This window comes from Sceloporus occidentalis, unplaced genomic scaffold (genome assembly GCF_023333645.1).
Source record: "Sceloporus occidentalis isolate IW3139 unplaced genomic scaffold, rSceOcc1.0.p SCAF_62, whole genome shotgun sequence".
Lineage (NCBI taxonomy): Eukaryota > Metazoa > Chordata > Lepidosauria > Squamata > Phrynosomatidae > Sceloporus > Sceloporus occidentalis.
In genome coordinates, this window is record NW_028317042.1 from 242,081 (window position 1) to 261,620 (window position 19,540).

At 40.5% G+C, this 19,540-nt stretch overlaps 1 protein-coding gene and 1 non-coding gene across 2 annotated transcripts; one reads left to right on the forward strand and one right to left on the reverse strand.

The window, feature by feature from the left end:
* The first annotated feature begins 15,325 nt into the window (after positions 1–15,325).
* On the forward strand, positions 15,326–15,407 carry TRNAS-UGA (transfer RNA serine (anticodon UGA)). Its single transcript has one exon. It is a non-coding gene; the product is annotated as a tRNA-Ser (tRNA).
* A 2,106-nt stretch (positions 15,408–17,513) lies between these two features.
* Positions 17,514–18,191, reverse strand: LOC149287241 (mediator of RNA polymerase II transcription subunit 7-A). Its single transcript, XM_089493121.1, has one exon. The coding sequence runs from the start codon at positions 18,189–18,191 to the stop codon at positions 17,514–17,516; it is 678 nt and encodes a 225-aa protein (XP_089349247.1).
* Positions 18,192–19,540: the final 1,349 nt, after the last annotated feature.

Here is a 19,540-nt window from a genome sequence, read left to right on the forward strand (position 1 = left end):
AATGACCCCAACAACCATAACTGCCCCTAAATTAACCCTAACCTTAAAGTTTAAAGACTTAAAGTGGGTTGTAAAAGTGCGACCTATATTCGGGCAAATACATTATATTTGAATAAAATATATTGGATTTTAGTGTTAAGCTGCATTTAAATTATTAAAATATTGAGCCACAAAAACCCATGGAATCTTCAGGATAGAATCAGTAGAGTTAGTGTTATAAAGTAAACTTATTGTTGTTTGGACTTATTTTGCGCATTAAGCGATAGAAATCCCTGTCAAGGTACTTTCTAATGTTCTTTGTTTTATTTTTGCAGTGTAGGCTGCCAAGTTCCATAAAAACCTTATTAGTGTTACAAAAAAGGCATAATATGTCCAAAATACATTTATTGCCTCAGAACTTTGCATAAAACATCATATGCAAAATGTGGCCCTTTTTACACACCAATCAGCTTCAGCATTAACTCCCCCTCCCTGCTAGAATTGTGTTGCTAGGCAGTGATGTCATAATGATGACTCTTAACGTCAGTGAGCTTACCTTAGTCTTTCTCTCACACATTACTGGAACATAACATACAGCTACAGCATATGTAACAGCAGCCAACACACACGCCAATCAGCAACATACATGTATATATATATCTGATACATACACTCCATGCAAAGCACACATGATTGATTCATTTTATGGAGCCGTCTGGATCGGGTGCATTTCTTGACTGTTTGGTGAAAGTCGGGTAGGAAGATAATCTTTCTATTCTCTGTTGTTTATTTCAAACTGTATTTCTATTTGATGTTTTTTCTGCCTACTTTCTGTTTTTATTGCCCCCCCCCTGCTTCGTATTGTTATGTTTCCGTTTTATGTATATATCATTGACTTTTTAACACATTTATTGTGGAAAAATGCTAAAGCATTTTTAATGTGTCAGAATTTGTCCCAAATGAAGGCAATTAGCTCATAATTTTGTGTATTAACCAGCCCCCAATCCCAAAAACCAAATTTCTTAATTTTTGGTAGCCACCATAGGACAAAATCCAAGACTTTAGATGAAATCCGCTGAAAGTTTGTCATTTAACTTCTAGTCTTCCATTGGGACAAAAAAAGACATAATATGGAAATTCTTTGCTTTTGCTTAACCCTTTCATGACCAGTGGTATTTATTCAACTATACTTTCTTTCCATCATTTAATGCACCCACAGATAATAAGGCAAGTCCATTGATGCTGTATTTAAATGTATATAATGCCTTATTTTGGATGTTTAAATTATAAAGAATACATTTTGATAAAGAAAGAAAGACGCTGAAGGAAATACCCAGACTTATCGTTCAGACATTTAACCTGTGTAAATATAACAGTGATCGGACTATTTCTTCCAGCTCTGGTGGGGCCACAAATCTTGCCCCTTTTTTGAAGTGTAAGCCACCAGATCTCCAGGATAGATTTGGGAAAACAGTAAGAATCTGATAATATTTGGACACTAAGCTTTTTCACCCATTAGATACTTTTGAAAGTAAGGAGAATGATTGAAGTGAAAAGCTTTGTGTTTTCCTGGCAGTTGGTGGCCTGCATTGGGAAGCCCACGGGCACAATTTATATCAGAATGAAATATATTGGATTTTAGTGTTCAGCTGCATTTAAATTTGGACTTATTTTGGCAGATTAAGCAACAGTCAGCACTGTCAAGATATTTAATAATGTTCTTTTTTACTTTTGCTACTCGGGAAATTATAAAACTGGCTAATGTCCAGACAAAAGCTTAATGTGGCCAAAATTCCACTTATTGTCTCAGAACCTTAAAAACAAAATGTGGCCTTTTTTCCCACATTAATCAGCTTTCTCATTAATTGTTAGTTTTCTTCAAAGAAAGAGCTAAAAATTGTTGGAAAGTTTAGAGAATAAGAGCGTTAATTGAAGGCTTTTCATTTATGGTTGGATACGTTTTTATACATCTAGCAAAAATATGTATAGAGTTTAAAAAAGAATATGTGATGAAAATTATTTGCATTGTATGCCACCGATTTTTCATTTTAGGTATTGATTTCAGTTTAGGTAGAGAGCTGCAGCAGATCACCTCCTCCATGGTCTAACATTTTGTGTTTTCTGCCCATGCACATGGAGGGGTCTATCTTTAGGAAAGATTTGGCAACTTTACAATTATAAACTTATGTTTTTGCCTAGAACAGTTTTTACAGATAAAACAATGAAGAGACTGATCACAGAAGGGGAAGATAAACACAACCAGGCACACACAAACGTAGCCAGACACTCACACTAACACAGACACCTAAACTCAAATACTTTATAGTGTAACACTTGGAGGACCAGCGTTGCAGGAAACTTTGAGAGAGTAAAATCCACAACAGGAGGATTTTCTCTGACGTGTTATCTGCTAATAGCGCTCAGTACTATGCACCCTTAGGACCGCAGGACAGTGAGAGAAAACAAGTCGCTGATCGCGGAAGGGGCAGTTACACTAACACACACAAGCACTCACAGACCAAAGCCACTCACACAAACACCAAGACACAAATACGTATAGTGTAACACTTGGAGGACCAACGTTGGAGGTGCCCGACAGAGAGTTGGTTTCCAGACCGATGGATTTTGAGCGGTGTAGCACCGAGTAATAGCGCTCAGTACTATACACCCTTAGGACAGCAGGACAGTCAGAGACAACAAGTCACTTTAAGGATGAAAGAAAGAATCACAGGTAGCCTGAAGAGACACAGACAGGTGGAGAGGTGCAGATAGAATCCGATAAGGAGGGTTCTCCTCTTATGTTGTCTGTAAAGGCTTGAGCTGGTAAAATGCAAAAGAGCTTCTCTGGTAAGTGCTTGTCGGCGACGACAGATGGGAGAAGTGGCACATCCAGAGACTGATCGTGGAAGGGGCAGTTACACTAACACACACATTCACACTAACACAAACCAAACCACTCACACAAACACCCTTAGGACAGCAGTACAGTCAAAGACGACAAGTCACTTAAAGGATGAGGCCAGAGACTTTACATGAAAGAATCACAGATAGCCTGAAGAGACACGGACAGGTGGAGAGGTGCAGATAGAATCCGATAAGGAAGGTTCTCCTCTTACATTGTCTGTGATGGCTTGAGTTGGTAAAATGCAAAAGAGCTTCCCTGGTGAGTGCTTGTCGGAGACTGCAAACGGGACAAGTGGTCCATCCAGAGACTGATCGCGGAAAGGGGCTGATACACAAACACTCACACAAACACAGACAATGCCACCAACACAAACACCTTGACACAAACACTTGGAGGACCAGCCTTGCAGGAACCTGATAGACATTAAGATTCTAGACAGATGGATTTCAAGCGGTATGGTACCTGGCAATATAGCTCAGTACTATACATCTTTTGGACCGCAGGAGAGTCAGAGACAACAAGTCACTTCAAGGATGAGGCCAGAGACCTTACATGAAAGAGTCACAGATAGCCTGAAGAGACATGGAGAGGTGCAGATAGAATCCGATAAGGAGGGTTCTCCTCTTACATTGTCTGTGATGGCTTGAGTTGGTAAAATGCAAAAGAGCTTCCCTGGTGAGTGCTTGTCGGAGACTGCAAACGGGACAAGTGGTCCATCCAGAGACTGATCGCGGAAAGGGGCTGATACACAAACACACACAAACACTCACACTAACACAGACAATGCCACCAACACAAACACCTTGACACAAACACTTGGAGGACCAGCCTTGCAGGAACCTGATAGACAGTAAGATTCGAGACAGATGGATTTCAAGCGGTATGGTACCTGGCAATATAGCTCAGTACTATACATCTCTTAGACCGCAGGAGAGTCAGAGACAACAAGTCACTTCAAGGATGAGGCCAGAGACCTTACATGAAAGAATCACAGATAGCCTGAAGAGACATGGAGAGGTGCAGATAGAATCCGATAAGGAGGGTTCTCCTCTTACATTGTCTGTGATGGCTTGAGTAGGTAAAATGCAAAAGAGCTTCCCCGGTGAGGGCTTGTCGGAGACGACAAACGGGACAAGTGGTCCATCCAGAGACTGATCGCGGAAAGGGGATGATACACAAACACACACACACTAACACAGACAATGCCACCAACACAAACACCTTGACACAAACGCTTGGAGGACCAGCCTTGCAGGAACCTGATAGACAGTAAGATTCGAGACAGATGGATTTCAAGCGGTATGGTACCTGGCAATATAGCTCAGTACTATACATCTTTTGGAACGCAGGAGAGTCAGAGACAACAAGTCACTTCAAGGATGAGGCCAGAGACCTTACATGAAAAAATCACAGATAGCCTGAAAAGACATGGAGAGGTGCAGATAGAATCCGATAAGGAGGGTTCTCCTCTTACATTGTCTGTGATGGCTTGAGTTGGTAAAATGCAAAAGAGCTTCCCCGGTGAGGGCTTGTCGGAGACGACAAACGGGACAAGTGGTCCATCCAGAGACTGATCGCGGAAAGGGGCTGATACACAAACACACACACACTAACACAGACAATGCCACCAACACAAACACCTTGACACAAACACTTGGAGGACCAGCCTTGCAGGAACCTGATAGACAGTAAGATTCGAGACAGATGGATTTCAAGCGGTATGGTACCTGGCAATATAGCTCAGTACTATACATCTTTTGGAATGCAGGAGAGTCAGAGACAACAAGTCACTTCAAGGATGAGGCCAGAGACCTTACATGAAAGAATCACAGATAGCCTGAAGAGACATGGAGAGGTGCAGATAGAATCCGATAAGGAGGGTTCTCCTCTTACATTGTCTGTGATGGCTTGAGTAGGTAAAATGCAAAAGAGCTTCCCCGGTGAGGGCTTGTCGGAGACGACAAACGGGACAAGTGGTCCATCCAGAGACTGATCGCGGAAAGGGGCTGATACACAAACACACACACACTAACACAGACAATGCCACCAACACAAACACCTTGACACAAACGCTTGGAGGACAAGCCTTGCAGGAACCTGATAGACAGTAAGATTCAAGACAGATGGATTTCAAGCGGTATGGTACCTGGCAATATAGCTCAGTACTATACATCTTTTGGAACGCAGGAGAGTCAGAGACAACAAGTCACTTCAAGGATGAGGCCAGAGACCTTACATGAAAGAATCACAGATAGCCTGAAGAGACATGGAGAGGTGCAGATAGAATCCGATAAGGAGGGTTCTCCTCTTACATTGTCTATGATGGCTTGAGTAGGTAAAATGCAAAAGAGCTTCCCCGGTGAGGGCTTGTCGGAGACGACAAACGGGACAAGTGGTCCATCCAGAGACTGATCGCGGAAAGGGGCTGATACACAAACACACACACACTAACACAGACAATGCCACCAACACAAACACCTTGACACAAACGCTTGGAGGACCAGCCTTGCAGGAACCTGATAGACAGTAAGATTCGAGACAGATGGATTTCAAGCGGTATGGTACCTGGCAATATAGCTCAGTACTATACATCTTTTGGAATGCAGGAGAGTCAGAGACAACAAGTCACTTCAAGCATGAGGCCAGAGACCTTACATGAAAGAATCACAGATAGCCTGAAAAGACATGGAGAGGTGCAGATAGAATCCGATAAGGAGGGTTCTCCTCTTACATTGTCTGTGATGGCTTGAGTTGGTAAAATGCAAAAGAGCTTCCCCGGTGAGGGCTTGTCGGAGACGACAAACGGGACAAGTGGTCCATCCAGAGACTGATCGCGGAAAGGGGCTGATACACAAACACACACACACTAACACAGACAATGCCACCAACACAAACACCTTGACACAAACACTTGGAGGACCAGCCTTGCAGGAACCTGATAGACAGTAAGATTTGAGACAGATGGATTTCAAGCGGTATGGTACCTGGCAATATAGCTCAGTACTATACATCTCTTGGACCGCAGGAGAGTCAGAGACAACAAGTCACTTCAAGGATGAGGCCAGAGACCTTACATGAAAGAATCACAGATAGCCTGAAGAGACATGGAGAGGTGCAGATAGAATCCGATAAGGAGGGTTCTCCTCTTACGTTGTCTGTGATGGCTTGAGTAGGTAAAATGCAAAAGAGCTTTCCCGGTGAGGGCTTGTCGGAGACGACAAACAGGACAAGTGGTCCATCCAGAGACTGATCGCGGAAAGGGGCTGATACACAAACACACACACACTAACACAGACAATGCCACCAACACAAACACCTTGACACAAACACTTGGAGGACCAGCCTTGCAGGAACCTGATAGACAGTAAGATTCGAGACAGATGGATTTCAAGCTGTATGGTACCTGGCAATATAGCTCAGTACTATACATCTTTTGGAACGCAGGAGAGTCAGAGACAACAAGTCACTTCAAGGATGAGGCCAGAGACCTTACATGAAAGAATCACAGATAGCCTGAAGAGACATGGAGAGGTGCAGATAGAATCCGATAAGGAGGGTTCTCCTCTTACGTTGTCTGTAAAGGCTTGAGATCGTAAAATGGAAAAGAGCTTCTCTGAAAAATGTTTGTCGGCGACGGCAAACGGGAAGAATGGTCCATCCAGAGACTGATTGCAGAAAGGGGCAGTTACACTAACACACACAAACACTAACACAGACCAAGCCACTAACACAAACACCTAGACACAAATACCTATAGTGTAACACTTGGAGGACCAGCGTTGCAGGAACCTGATAGACAGTAAGTTTCCTGAGAGGTGGATTACGAGCTGTGTGGTACCTGGTAATAACGCTCAGTACTATACACCCTTAGGACCGCTGGACAGTCAGAGACAACAAGTCACTTCAAGGATGAGCCCAGAGACCTTAAATGAAAGAATCACAGATAACCTGAAGAGACACGGACAGGTGGAGAGGTGCAGATAGAATCCGATAAGGAGGGTTCTCCTCTTACGTTGTCTGTAAAGGTTTGAGTTTGTAAAATGCAAAAGAGCTTTCCTGGTGAGTGCTTGTCATGAGAGCAGACGTGACATTAGGCAGATCCAGAGACTGATCGCGGAAGGGGCAGTTACGCTTACTCACACAGATACTCAGAGTAATACAACTAGACACGCTAACATACACAGACACTCACACTAACACAAACCACTGACACAAACACGCACACACAGATACCTATATTGTGGATTTCGTGGAGAGTGGTGCCTGGAAATAGCGCTCTGTAATAGACACCCTAAGGACCACAGGACAGTCAGAGACAACAATCACTTAAGGATGAGGAAACAACAAGTCACCTTAATGGTGAGCAAGAGACCTTACAAGACATCCTCTCTGAGGAGAGGTGCAGGTAGAATCTGGTGAGGAAGGCCCACACAAACGGGGTGAGGGTTATGTCTCTCTATAGCTGTATACTCTGAAGGTATCATGTTTTTGCCAGTAGCTGATATGTAGAGCTGTTAATGTAACTAACTTTTTCTGTTGCTTTTTTTTTTAGAAGGGTGCATGATCAGCATATGTTCTTCAAACTCACCTGAACAAGTTATTAAGTTTCAATAGCATGATATTAAGATCCACAGAGCCATCGTCACCATGTCCATTCTACTGCCAGTACGAATGTGCTTTAAACTACTGTTGAAATACTAACCTCTTATTGCCCAGAGGGATGGGCAGTCCTTTTAGCCATGGATCCCCAGAGGTTTCCCCCACAGGGGGTTTTCCTCTCCTGAGTGCTGGAGGATGACTCTAAGTGAGTCCAGAGGGCGCTTTCTGTACATTTCACTCCTACTTAACTTACTTGACCAGGCATTTTGTAAAGATTATGCTAAGTGGTACTACCTTGTAACTTTCTCTAATAAATGATACAATTTTACATTTAAAATGTACTACTTGTCTTGTTTATTATTCTTCTTGTGACATTTTCATGTGGTTTAACCTATGGACCTCATCCTGTCTATTCACTTGGGAGAAGGGTATCTGATTTTACAATGAAAAATTCGGTATTTAGTCTCCATATCATAAAATAATTAAAACATGTACAATATTTTATATACTCCCTAGCCAATGATATTAATCGATATTAGTAGTATAGCAACTGATATTTAAGAAAGGTGGGTAGCATCTTCATGAACCATCACAGTAAGTTGGACAAAACTGAGGGTATGGGTGGAAAAGGCCTCAGGTGAAGCTTATTTTAGCACTTCGGAGCTCTGATCTACTAATTTTAGATTCTACAGTGACAAATACATTATTATAAGCATATACTGGAATTATCTGTACTAGAACTTCCACATAGAGTTTAAGGGATTCCAACCATTATGGAAATAAATTGATAAAAATAGGCAGCTGCACAGTAAGCTTAAAGAACATTTTTAATTAATACTTAAGGTAAGTCATAAAAACACAAGAATGATGCAAAAAAAAAAGTCTACAAGCATTTTAAAAACAAAATATGTCATAATGGTAAAGTAACTAAGCATATCCAGTTGTAATATATTCATGGAGTCTCTTCTGCTTCAAAGGATGTGAACAATTGCGAAATAACACACAAGGGTAAAAAATAAAAAAAGATATACTATATATACTTAAAAACAGAAGTAAAACGTTCTTCACATACATGAGGGACTTTCAAGAAACTTCAATTTTCTCCTCTTAACTTGAAGACATGGAACGTAGGACAAAGTTACCCGGCAGAAGAACTTGAAAGCCTTACCTTTTATGGGAGCTTCGACAACTGTGTGGATGAGTCTTTGTCCTCCATGATGTGTCCTTATGCATGTTATAGGCGTGAATCCCATGCAGGTTAACAGAACCAGAGTGAACCTCTTAACACGTAACACGGATTCATTGAGTAGTTACCCACGTATAAATTTATTAGATTTGACTCACAAACAACTTAATTGATGTGTCATCATCACTATTACCAGTTAGCTATTTACACAAGTAACTATTCTTATTTTATTTAAAATCAATACTATTTTTACATTTTAACAAATTAGAAATGCTGATATTCACAACAATCGCTTTGTATTCAATTAAAAATGTGCTCATTTTATATGATCATATCGATGAAGCGGGAGAACTAGCCGATTTGTAAGTTAATGTTGTTTGTGACAGTTCACAGGTGGGCTCCTGGATTTGCTTACATATTGCTTACCTTACTGTCAAGCACTTCCACTGCCCACTCAATCGCTCCTCGAGTATGGAGGCCAGCAGTGTCCATATCACGTTGCCAGTTCATCGTCCAAGTTGGAAGAGAGTTGTCCATATAGACACTGCCGGCACACTTTTCAAGAGAGGGAGCGGGCAGCAGGAAGCGATTGATGGTTAGGTAAGCAAAATGGTCTTTTTACTCAGATAATTAAGATAACCATTATGCAAAGCTTACTTTTTCTAGGGGAAAAGTTTGGTTAATCAGTTTCTTAAGAATGAAGAACAAAGTTTAATGTCAACAATAATAACAACTAAGGAACCGAGGAAATACCCCTTGTGATTTACTACGGGAAACCAATTGCCTGTCTGGTGGCAGATTTGCTTCCGATTACAACAGCTGGGGGGGGGAGGGCGTAGTTGTTCACACGAAACCATTGCTGTCCATGAATTTGCTTGCATACGCTGAACTTCCACTTTACATTCAAATGGGCAAATGAAGAAGTGAAACAGCTTGAGATCTCTTCATGCTACTCATGGCCTCGGCATATATGTGGGGGCTTCTTATTATTTTCTTGTTCTCAGGTAAGTGCCAAAAAATCATCGGCAGCTGCCAAAACTTTTCCAGGGGGAACAGGGGGTAAGGACTAGTCAAATGTTCTTTCTTCACCTGCGCTTTAAGCTTATCTTCCCTGCTTTCACTACCTGCCACATTTTGGGGTCGAGGTCCCAGCGACGTATCCCAGTTTGATGACCACTTATCTATTCCTAAACCTTCTTCTGAAAATGGTAACACTTCCCCTTCACGGTAAAAGGATATATTTTAAAGTTCTAAGCTACGCTGAAAGGCTGCGTGAAAATAAGTGGAATTCTAAAAATTGCGATAGAGAATGTTCTGGATTTTTAATTTGGGTTTTTGAAGCTTTTTAAGTCTCATGTAATTGTGCAAGAAAAAAACGGTAACATATCATAAATCATGTGAAGGAATGTTGAAGAACGTTCATGTTCAATAACCTTCCCTGTTGTGTGTTTGTTTTAATTATTCAAAGATCATGTGATACAAGCTGAAGATGTGAGGGGCACTTCTGGCCAAACTATGACCTTACCCTGCACATACTCTGTTAGTGGAGAAGCGTCATCCATGTGCTGGGGCAGGGGTAGCTGCTCAGTGTTCAGCTGTGACAATGTGATCATCTGGACGGATGGCAGGAAGGTGACCCAAAGGCAGTCCGAAAGATACCGGTTACTGGGGGACATGGCAAAGGGGAACGTGTCCCTGACCATCCACAGGGTGACCACCAGTGACACAGGAACCTACTGCTGCCGTGTGGAGATAAAGGGAATATTCAATGATATGAAGAAGGACATAACGGTGGAGATCCAGGAGGGTGAGCAGAGATCTGCATCTAGAACAGGGAAGCCATGTGCGCAAATCTTTTAAACATAAGATATGAGTTAGAAATGTTTCCATCCTCTGCTGTATAAAGAAACCCTTGTAATTGTTGGGTGATGGTCAACATTTTGTAAATCTGCCCAACAAACCATAGCCCCCCAAAAATGTATGTTTTATGGAGACAGCATAAGACTAGGTCAGCCAGGAGTACAGAGAGCCCCCCAACCAGGTATATGCAGACACCTTCGGCAGGGATGGGCAGAAACCAGATCGGGGTATGTAGGCAACTATGACAGGGGCAATCGGTATTGAGACAGGCTTATGTAGGCTGTATCTGAACCTGGAACCTAATGGGCAACCTGAATTACCGTATTTGCTCGATTATAAGACGACCCTGATTATAAGACGACCCCCCAAAATAAAAATATTAATTTAGGGAAAAAACAAAAAGCCTGAATATAAGACTACCCTATAGGAAAAAGTTTTACTAGTAAATATTAATTCATGTAAACTAATTTTCATATTTAATAAAAGCTATGATAAATATATTTTTTATTTCCTTTTATTTGCCAACCTGCCCCCCAGTTATGCACATCTGCCCCCAGGCTTGCCACTCTGCCCCCAGAAATGCCTTATACCCCCCTATTTGCCACTCTGCCCCATGATGTGCCTTTTAACCCTCTATATGCCACTCTGCCTCCAGAAATGTCTTATACCCTCCTATATGCCCCTCTGCCCCATGATATGCCTTATACCCCTATATGCCACTCTGGCATATAGGGGGTTAAAAGGCATATCATGGGGCTGAGTGGCATATAGGGGGTTAAAATGCATTTCTGGATATATATATATATATATATATATATATATATATATATATACTGCTAACAGCAATCACACTCCTATCAAGCCAAGGTAGCCAGTACATGCTGGAACCTGGGGATGTTAGAAGTGTGATTACAGCCTCCCTATGCCATGCTACCACCCCCACCCCCCTTACACATCCATGCTATCACACACACACACTCATTCACAAACATTTAAATACTCATTCATTCCATTAATCACACATACACACACACACGCTCAAACCAACCACTCCCCCACCCCCTTACCTGAACTGCAGATCTCCCACTCGCAGACTTCTGCAGGGGCCCGGCTGTGCGAGCAACTTCTCTGGCCCCGCCCCCAGAGGAAGGAGGGGGTAGGTAGAGTTATGTGAGGACTGTGCTAGCTTCCTGTTTCCTGCGGCTAATAGCAGAGACGCTGCTCGCGATCAAAGCTCGGTAAGCAGCACGGCCGAAGCAGAATGAGGTCTGATTAGAAGACGACCTCGATTATAAGACGAGGGGTATTTTTCAGAGCATTTGCGCTGGAAAAAACCTCGTCTTATAATCGAGCAAATACCCGGCAGGGGTATGTAGGCAACTAAGACCCAAAGCATTTTCGTCAACCATGGATTTATTCCATCCTTCCATGTCATCTCACTGATTTACCTATACATTATGCAGGGCTATCTCAGACCTTTTTTGCAGGATAAGCTCAATGGGGTCGGCCCTTCATAGTGCTGAGTGAAGTTGCAATTTAGTAAACAATTCTCCAACATTTTACCTTCAGACAGCTCACATGCCACCACCACTAGTACCACTACCACCTCCTTCACTACCACCTACAAGCCTTCTTTGCAGCCTTCAGGATCAACAACCCCATCTCAAAATAATGGTAAGAGGGAGCTGAAAAAAAACACCCAGCCAAATCTAATCTGCAGCACGGGTCCTTTAGAGTCCTCAATGTCATGGACAGTCTAGGTCTGGTGGCTCCATACGGGTTAAAAGTTCCTTTTATGTCAAAAAATGTATTGAAAATGTGCTTTTTAAACTGTGTAGGACCTACATCAACATTGAATTATTATATGTTTGAGCAAAACATCACTGAGGATCCTATCCCAGACATCGCCCATGAAAAGAACCAGGTATATCTTCATCTGTACCACATGTTTTATGCGGAACAATAATTGGAATGTTGTTCATAAGACATTTTGTTTCTCCTTTAGCTTCTTTGTCACATTTGGTTTGGTGTATCTTCCATAACGTTCTTATTGTTCTTCTCACTTCTATTGTTTTGAAAGACACATTCAGCACCCACCAGTCCTCAGAAGAGTAAAGGCCATGGATTGCTGATTGCGTTGGGTTGCATGGTTCCATTGGTCATCACAGCGGCAATAATCATATATAAATGTAAGTACACCACAAGGGCTTAGATATCCCCCCCCCTTGGGATTTAGGTTACAGTAGTTAAAGTTTTACCTCCACCACCCTCGGCATGTATTAGTGAAACCCAGCCAGCTCTGATACCAACACTTTCTGCAGTAATAAAACCAAGGCCTCGGCAGAGGTCTAAGAGAGCAGTAGGTGGACCATACCAAAAACCAAAGCGGGGGGACCTCAGCAACCTCGATGCTCCTTTCTCTCCAGAATTTTGGTGATCCAAGAAGAAATGACTACTGATGAACTTATATACCCAGTGGGCCAAGGGTAGCATGTTTCATACCTGATTCATGTAAAACGTTAATGATAATTGTAAGGAAATCTAGTAATAAGATGCTCTTCAGCGGTTGTTGAGCTAGAACACCGACGATGTGATTGAGCTAAGGTTTAATAACATCTTGGAGGGCTTCATACTGACAATAATAGGAGATTGTTAAGGTGGAACTGCGGCAAACACCCGTACACCTTATCATACTGCATTGTTGCAGTTGTAGAAACGCTCAGTCTTAATCACCCAGTCAGACACTATAGCTAATGAAAGTCTATGGAGGAACGGACTTCATTAGCATTGCCATAAAGCATTGGCTCAGTGTGGTGTTTGAGCCGGGAAAGTCACCCTCCAGGTCTGCAGATAAAGGGAGTTTATCGGAAGAAAATGAGATAAAACCAGGTTTTCGCCAAGAAAAATAATGAAAAAGACAGTAAAAAAAACCAAAGCTATAAGGTGAACCGAGTCTCTTTGGTATGGCGTAAGATTAAGTTACCAGGAAGCAGCTCAGCGTTTCCATCTTCATCCATTAGAAGCACTTTATTGAGACATTGTGTCTTGTGTCCTCTCCAGGTCGCTCTCAGAAGAAGCCTCATATCAGGTAATAGTCTTTACTCAAACATGCGCACAGGTATCACAAAGGTACATTATTAATATTATTCACATAGCGCCATCATATTCCACAGCGCTGTATAACAGGTAAGCTTAACATAACAACCAGTGCATCACATGACATAAGTATGTATCTAACTTGGGAACCACCAGTTTCAACACAATCAGGATCTATAATATCATGTGAAGAAGAGACCTCTGTGGCTTGATATCTTTTTTTCTTTTTAATGCATTTCTCTGCAGCGATGGACCCGTGCAGATGGCTTTGGAAGATACAGACAGCAAGGCTGTGGATAACATCTATATTATGGAATGAGAGACAAAGCTTTTATTGAACCAAGTATAGATCATCTAGTAATGTGACTCAAATATATCCTATCAGAGAACATGCGTGACGGGGAACTAAATAACCTGAACAGAGGAATTCTTCAAAAATCACACAAAAAAAATTATAGTCACTCGCTGATGGAACCACAAGTTTATAACCATAACAACCTATGGTTATAAGAACCATAAGTTGTCAGGGAAAAAACATGAAAGAATTCACCTGTGTTCAAGCAGGGCTTTGATCTGTAATATAATGTCAAATAATCATCATCCCGTGTATCCCTGAGAATACCTCCAAGTGTCCTGGTTTTCACAGGACAGTCCCGATTTGGACACCTGGAATGTTACTTAGACTGGGCTTACTTAAGCTTGAGACTGGGCTAGCTCATCCAGCGAAACAAATTGAAAGGAGGACTCGTCAACCAGTGATCCAGAGCAGTCGGCCGGCTAGTTTTTCAGGTTCATCAAATCCCATCCTGCCCTTTGGTTTTTCTGGCTCAGACGGGAATCACTGAGGTTTGCCGCCGGATGCTGAAGACTCACAATGGGTATTGCAGGGACTTTTAAAGATTGTAATTTTTATTTTAATAAAGTGACTTCTGTGACTTTTGGCACAGAACATTGTCATGTGTTCCTCTGTTTGTTTTTTTTTGGGGGGGGGGCTCAATACTGGGAGAAATACTCAGAGCTAGGGACTTACTTTACCGCCCCAAACTATTTTATAATACTATAAGAGAGTAAAAGCAAAAATGTCCCTGGGGAGCTATGATTGCAGATGTAGGTAAGACAGAATCCTATTACTGTGTTTGGTTATTTGCATTTTGTGCCAATTATGTGTGCTATGTGACACTAGAAATGCTTTTATTCATCAATCCCTGCCTAAAACAAAGAGAAAAACTACTAGAAATTATAGAAAAAAAAGGAAAGGCATTGCTTTGGTTAGTTCATCACAATGGCCAGCAGAGGGAGCCAGATGGGTAGTGCGTCCCAATGACCAGCAGGGGGAGCCAAAACGCTGTCTCTATGGATCAGAGCCCGAAACCTATTACAAATAAAAGCTCTTCGAATGTACTGAAAAACCCCATTCTGCTGCCCCGGATGCATGTTAGGTTTAATAATCACATTTATAAGCTAAATGATTGCATAAATATCCCTGGTTGTCATAAAATAAAGTTATTTCAATATGTGTTGGCATTATGGGTAATGCGGGGGTTATTGCTGCAGATAAGATGCAACATTTGGTTTAGAATGTGAATTAATTGCTGATTACAGTTATTAATAATCCATCAGAAATAGTCGGCTGTGTGACGAATTCCCACCATCTGCTAAACAGCCTGCTGTAAAAAAAAAATTCAGGTCTCATACATGGCGCTGTGATGGCCGAGTGGTTAAGGCGTTGGACTTGAAATCCAATGGGGTCTCCCCGCGCAGGTTCGAACCCTGCTCGCAGCGGATAGATTTTTGTCTCAACAATGACTACTTTGAGCCAGTATTAGAAAATAGAGAACAAAGAATTTAACACTGAAAACGGACATTTATTAAGTATGTGTATATATATATATAGGGATGTGTGATATGAACCTACACGTATATATATATATATATATATATATATATACACACACAGTTTATGTATAAAAAATGACATTTATTTAATTTATCCAGAAATGTGTACAATGTGGTAAGTGTAAAATATAGGGTGTATATATATATATATAAATATATATATAATATATACATATATATATATATATAATATATATATAGATAATGGTGTGTGAGATAGACCTCAGTACATGTTAAAAATACACACACAGATAGACATATATAAGTCATGATTAGACACATGATATACATATATACATATATATATATAGATATATATATGTCCATTATTGATTGCATCAAATATTATGTAATATTAATCTCTGTTTATGAGTGATTTCTTTATTAATGTTTTTTTTATGTAATTGTGTGGGTAAAACAAATTATCCCCCACCCAATATATCTCTACTCCAAGCAATTAAATATATATGTTATGTATGTATGGGGACAACACGAGGGTTTCATTATCACACCATGGGTACAACAACTTGGCCAAGCCTTGTTGTAGAGACTGATGTCTATGCATTGAAACTTTGCTTTCACCTCAATAACTTCCGAGATCCCTCATCAGGTTCTCTCCTTCATTCAACTAGCTTAATATGTACATATAACGCCATGGTCGCCAGCATTACACGTTTATGGCATATACAGCTGGTATGTGATATATTTTGTAGGTCTGTATCCGTCCGAAGATAGTGGGTGGATCGGGTGGATTTCCGACCAAATTAAGGAACCAGGACAGCCAGGATGTATATAAAAAGAATGTTCAAGTACTGGAAATACCATTTATACACAAACTAAGTATGCATCAATTGGATATGGTTTAATAAATAATGATTTAAACCTTGTGAAGCATTAATTTTACATCCTGTCCAAATACACTGGGAATGTTGGTTCTTCTCTTCTCCCTTTACTACTCTAAGCTTTCCGAATCTGTTCTTATCTGCCGTCAAATTCAGTTTTTATGCAACTTGTACCTTTGTAAATCGCAACATTGACATCATCTACAAGAACTCCGAGCTCTATTTTATTTGCGCTGATTGCGTATATACTTTTGTATGGATCTGCGTAAAGAACCTGTCTCACCCTAACAAACCATGGTTGCGGAGCTGCAAGATAAGATGATTTCCGCAGAATTGGGGACAATGTGCGTATCTAAAGCATTCCACTATATGACAATTGTGCAGTTTCATGGAGTTCTACTTTTCTTGTTAACTTAAATACTTTCCCCAAATCTTTTAATACACACCGGAGGGTAAGATTTTTTTTTTTTTTTAACAAGCGTGTAAGGTGGAAATCGGCAGCTGTTGACCATGAATGATGCATATTGGTGTAGCAAGCCACTAGAACATTCTAATAACTGGTTTGTAACGTATGAAGGATCACAGGCACAAACCACCTGATGTGCTGGACTCTAGGGGATAAACAGATCTGTTCTTTTATTTCAGAATCGTCCAATATAGTCTTTGAACAAACTTGGACATAAGCTGTTATACACATAGATTGTAAGCTCGCAAGAGTAGGGCCCTCTTTTCCTTCTGTACCGGTTTATCTTAATGTGTGTCAGTCTTATTGTCATTCTGTATATTGTCCATGTCATTGCAAAATATTCTCATTCTTTCCTTTTATAAAAGCCTTAAAAAAAATCTACTGGCACAATAAAAATATATATATTTTTTTTTTTTACAGTTAACATTCCTATCTAACCAGCTTTTGATTTACCAATTATTTAATGCTTTCATAATATTTAAAAAAAATGCCTGACATGGTATATGTAAGTATTTGACAGCTCATGTAAATCTTACAGTATCTGTGTTTGTATTAATAGTCATATTAGCAAGAAAACACAAATAATTACAAAGGATAATAACTGACACTGAGGACCAGGATATTAACTCTCTCCTGGGACAAAACAACAATACACAATATGGGGAAAAAAATATTTGTAATTTTCTAGGTCATTTCATCAATGATGGCGCACATTGCAGCGTCTTTGTCTGCTTTGACAGTGGCAATAGCCTCCTGCTTCCCTTCATTTTGGTCCATACATGACTGCTCCATCTCCATAGGTTCAGTCTTAATGTTGGCTATTCCATCTGGAAGAGGAAGGTCATCTGGCAGCATGGCCAAACAGTTCTGTATCATCTCAACTACTCGCTCCAGATGTTTCTGGAACCTCTCTGCTGTTTCCAGCCGCTGTCGCTTCTGCACCTCCATCATTACTCTGAGTGTCTCCCTGGCCTGATGCGGCCGGTATTCATTTATAAGGTGGTGCATATGAACAAACAACAACTTGAGGTCCTCCAGCTTCTCCTCCCTTTTGATGCTACCCGGGCTGCGTATTAATATGTCCAAGAGATCCAGGAAGTTGACCAGAATAGACATATTGAGTTTCCTCAACTCCTTCTTGTGATCAAACTGCATTGGATGGAGCCGCTCGATTCCCTGACCTTCCAAGGGGCGGATGATGAGGTCATCACATTGAAACTGGTTCCCAAACATCATGTAGCTGTCTTTGATAGGTAGAGGGGGTTTGGGCACCAAGCCCTTCCGGACATTTTCATCTGTGTATTCTTTGATATACTGCATCGGGGGCAGGGGCATAGCACTTACTTGCTGGGGCTCCCCCATGATGATATTGGAAAGAAGTGCCCTGTAAAAGAATTAATATGAGTTAATCTGAGTATTGCACAATTTTTCTTACAATGGAACATTAGCTAGAGATAATAAAAATAATACGAGGTATGGGAAAAGAATGTCCAATGAAGAAAAAGCATGATTAATTTAAACAATACGCTGGCCTAGCCCTCTAGGGAATCAGATGATTGTATCATTTACAAATCAGTGATAACAAGCATTATAATTAATAAATAAATATATTACACATAAAGGGTAGACACAGAGATAAAGCATATTTAGCATATCACATAATACAATATGTACTAAGACATAGCTTTAAAATGACAGCAAATAATGATTGACAGAAAGCCTTAGTAAGTACCGGTATATAGGACACATAAGGCCTTTGACCTATACAAGCGCTGTATAGCAGTTCAGGACACAAAACCAATTTGATCCATACCAGGACAATAATTTGGCACAGCTTTCAGTAACAAAACAACAGGACGTGGGAATAAGATTTCTCCCGACAAGGTGTTCTGCAGCAGCCGTGACCCTTAGGCAACGAAGGGGATTCCTTATACTTCACGCGTGATGTGCGTGTAAAATACATGCATTCTACAAACAAACATACATACATATAAATACAATACCTACAACTATCCGGACTCAGGAAATGCACAAACTCAAGCACCCCACAATCCACTCCTACACTATCCGGACGGAATGATGACACACTTCCGGGAAATGGTCCTGTGTCAGACGCTCATATAACCTCACTTCCGCCCAAACCAGAGTCGCGCGGTAATTGGCTGCTACTCTTGCAGCCTAACGAAGGCGCTGCGGATGCGTTTTCTAAAGGGCCGCCCACCATTGGGACTAAAGTGTAATATTGTGAATTATACTAATAATAAATATCATATATATATATATATATATATATGAAAATAAATGTATATGTTTCAATACATGCCAGTCAATAAAACTTTATGCCTTGTGTTTCATTGCTATTTTCAATTATTTGCATATATATATATGTATAAATTATATATATATATATATATATATATATGTGTATATATATGTGTATATATATATGCGTGTATATATGTATATATATATATATATATTTAATATTTAATAATATATTAAATATATATATTATATTATTTTATGAATGTGATTCTGTCACATTAGAGGGAGTGGTTCATTTTTCGGGGGTCTCAAAACCAGACCAATATGTATTTAATGGTTGCGCCACTTTTTATGACATTATTGGCAACATTGATTTAATTTTTGTACGACTAAAAAAAAAAATATTAGAAATGATTATAAATAGAAATTATGAGAGCAAAAACATT

Bases quoted from the DNA above. Each gene is read 5' to 3' on its own strand.
- LOC149287241 (XM_089493121.1), bottom strand. From the start codon at position 18,191: ATGGGGGAGCCCCAGCAAGTAAGTGCTATGCCCCTGCCCCCGATGCAG.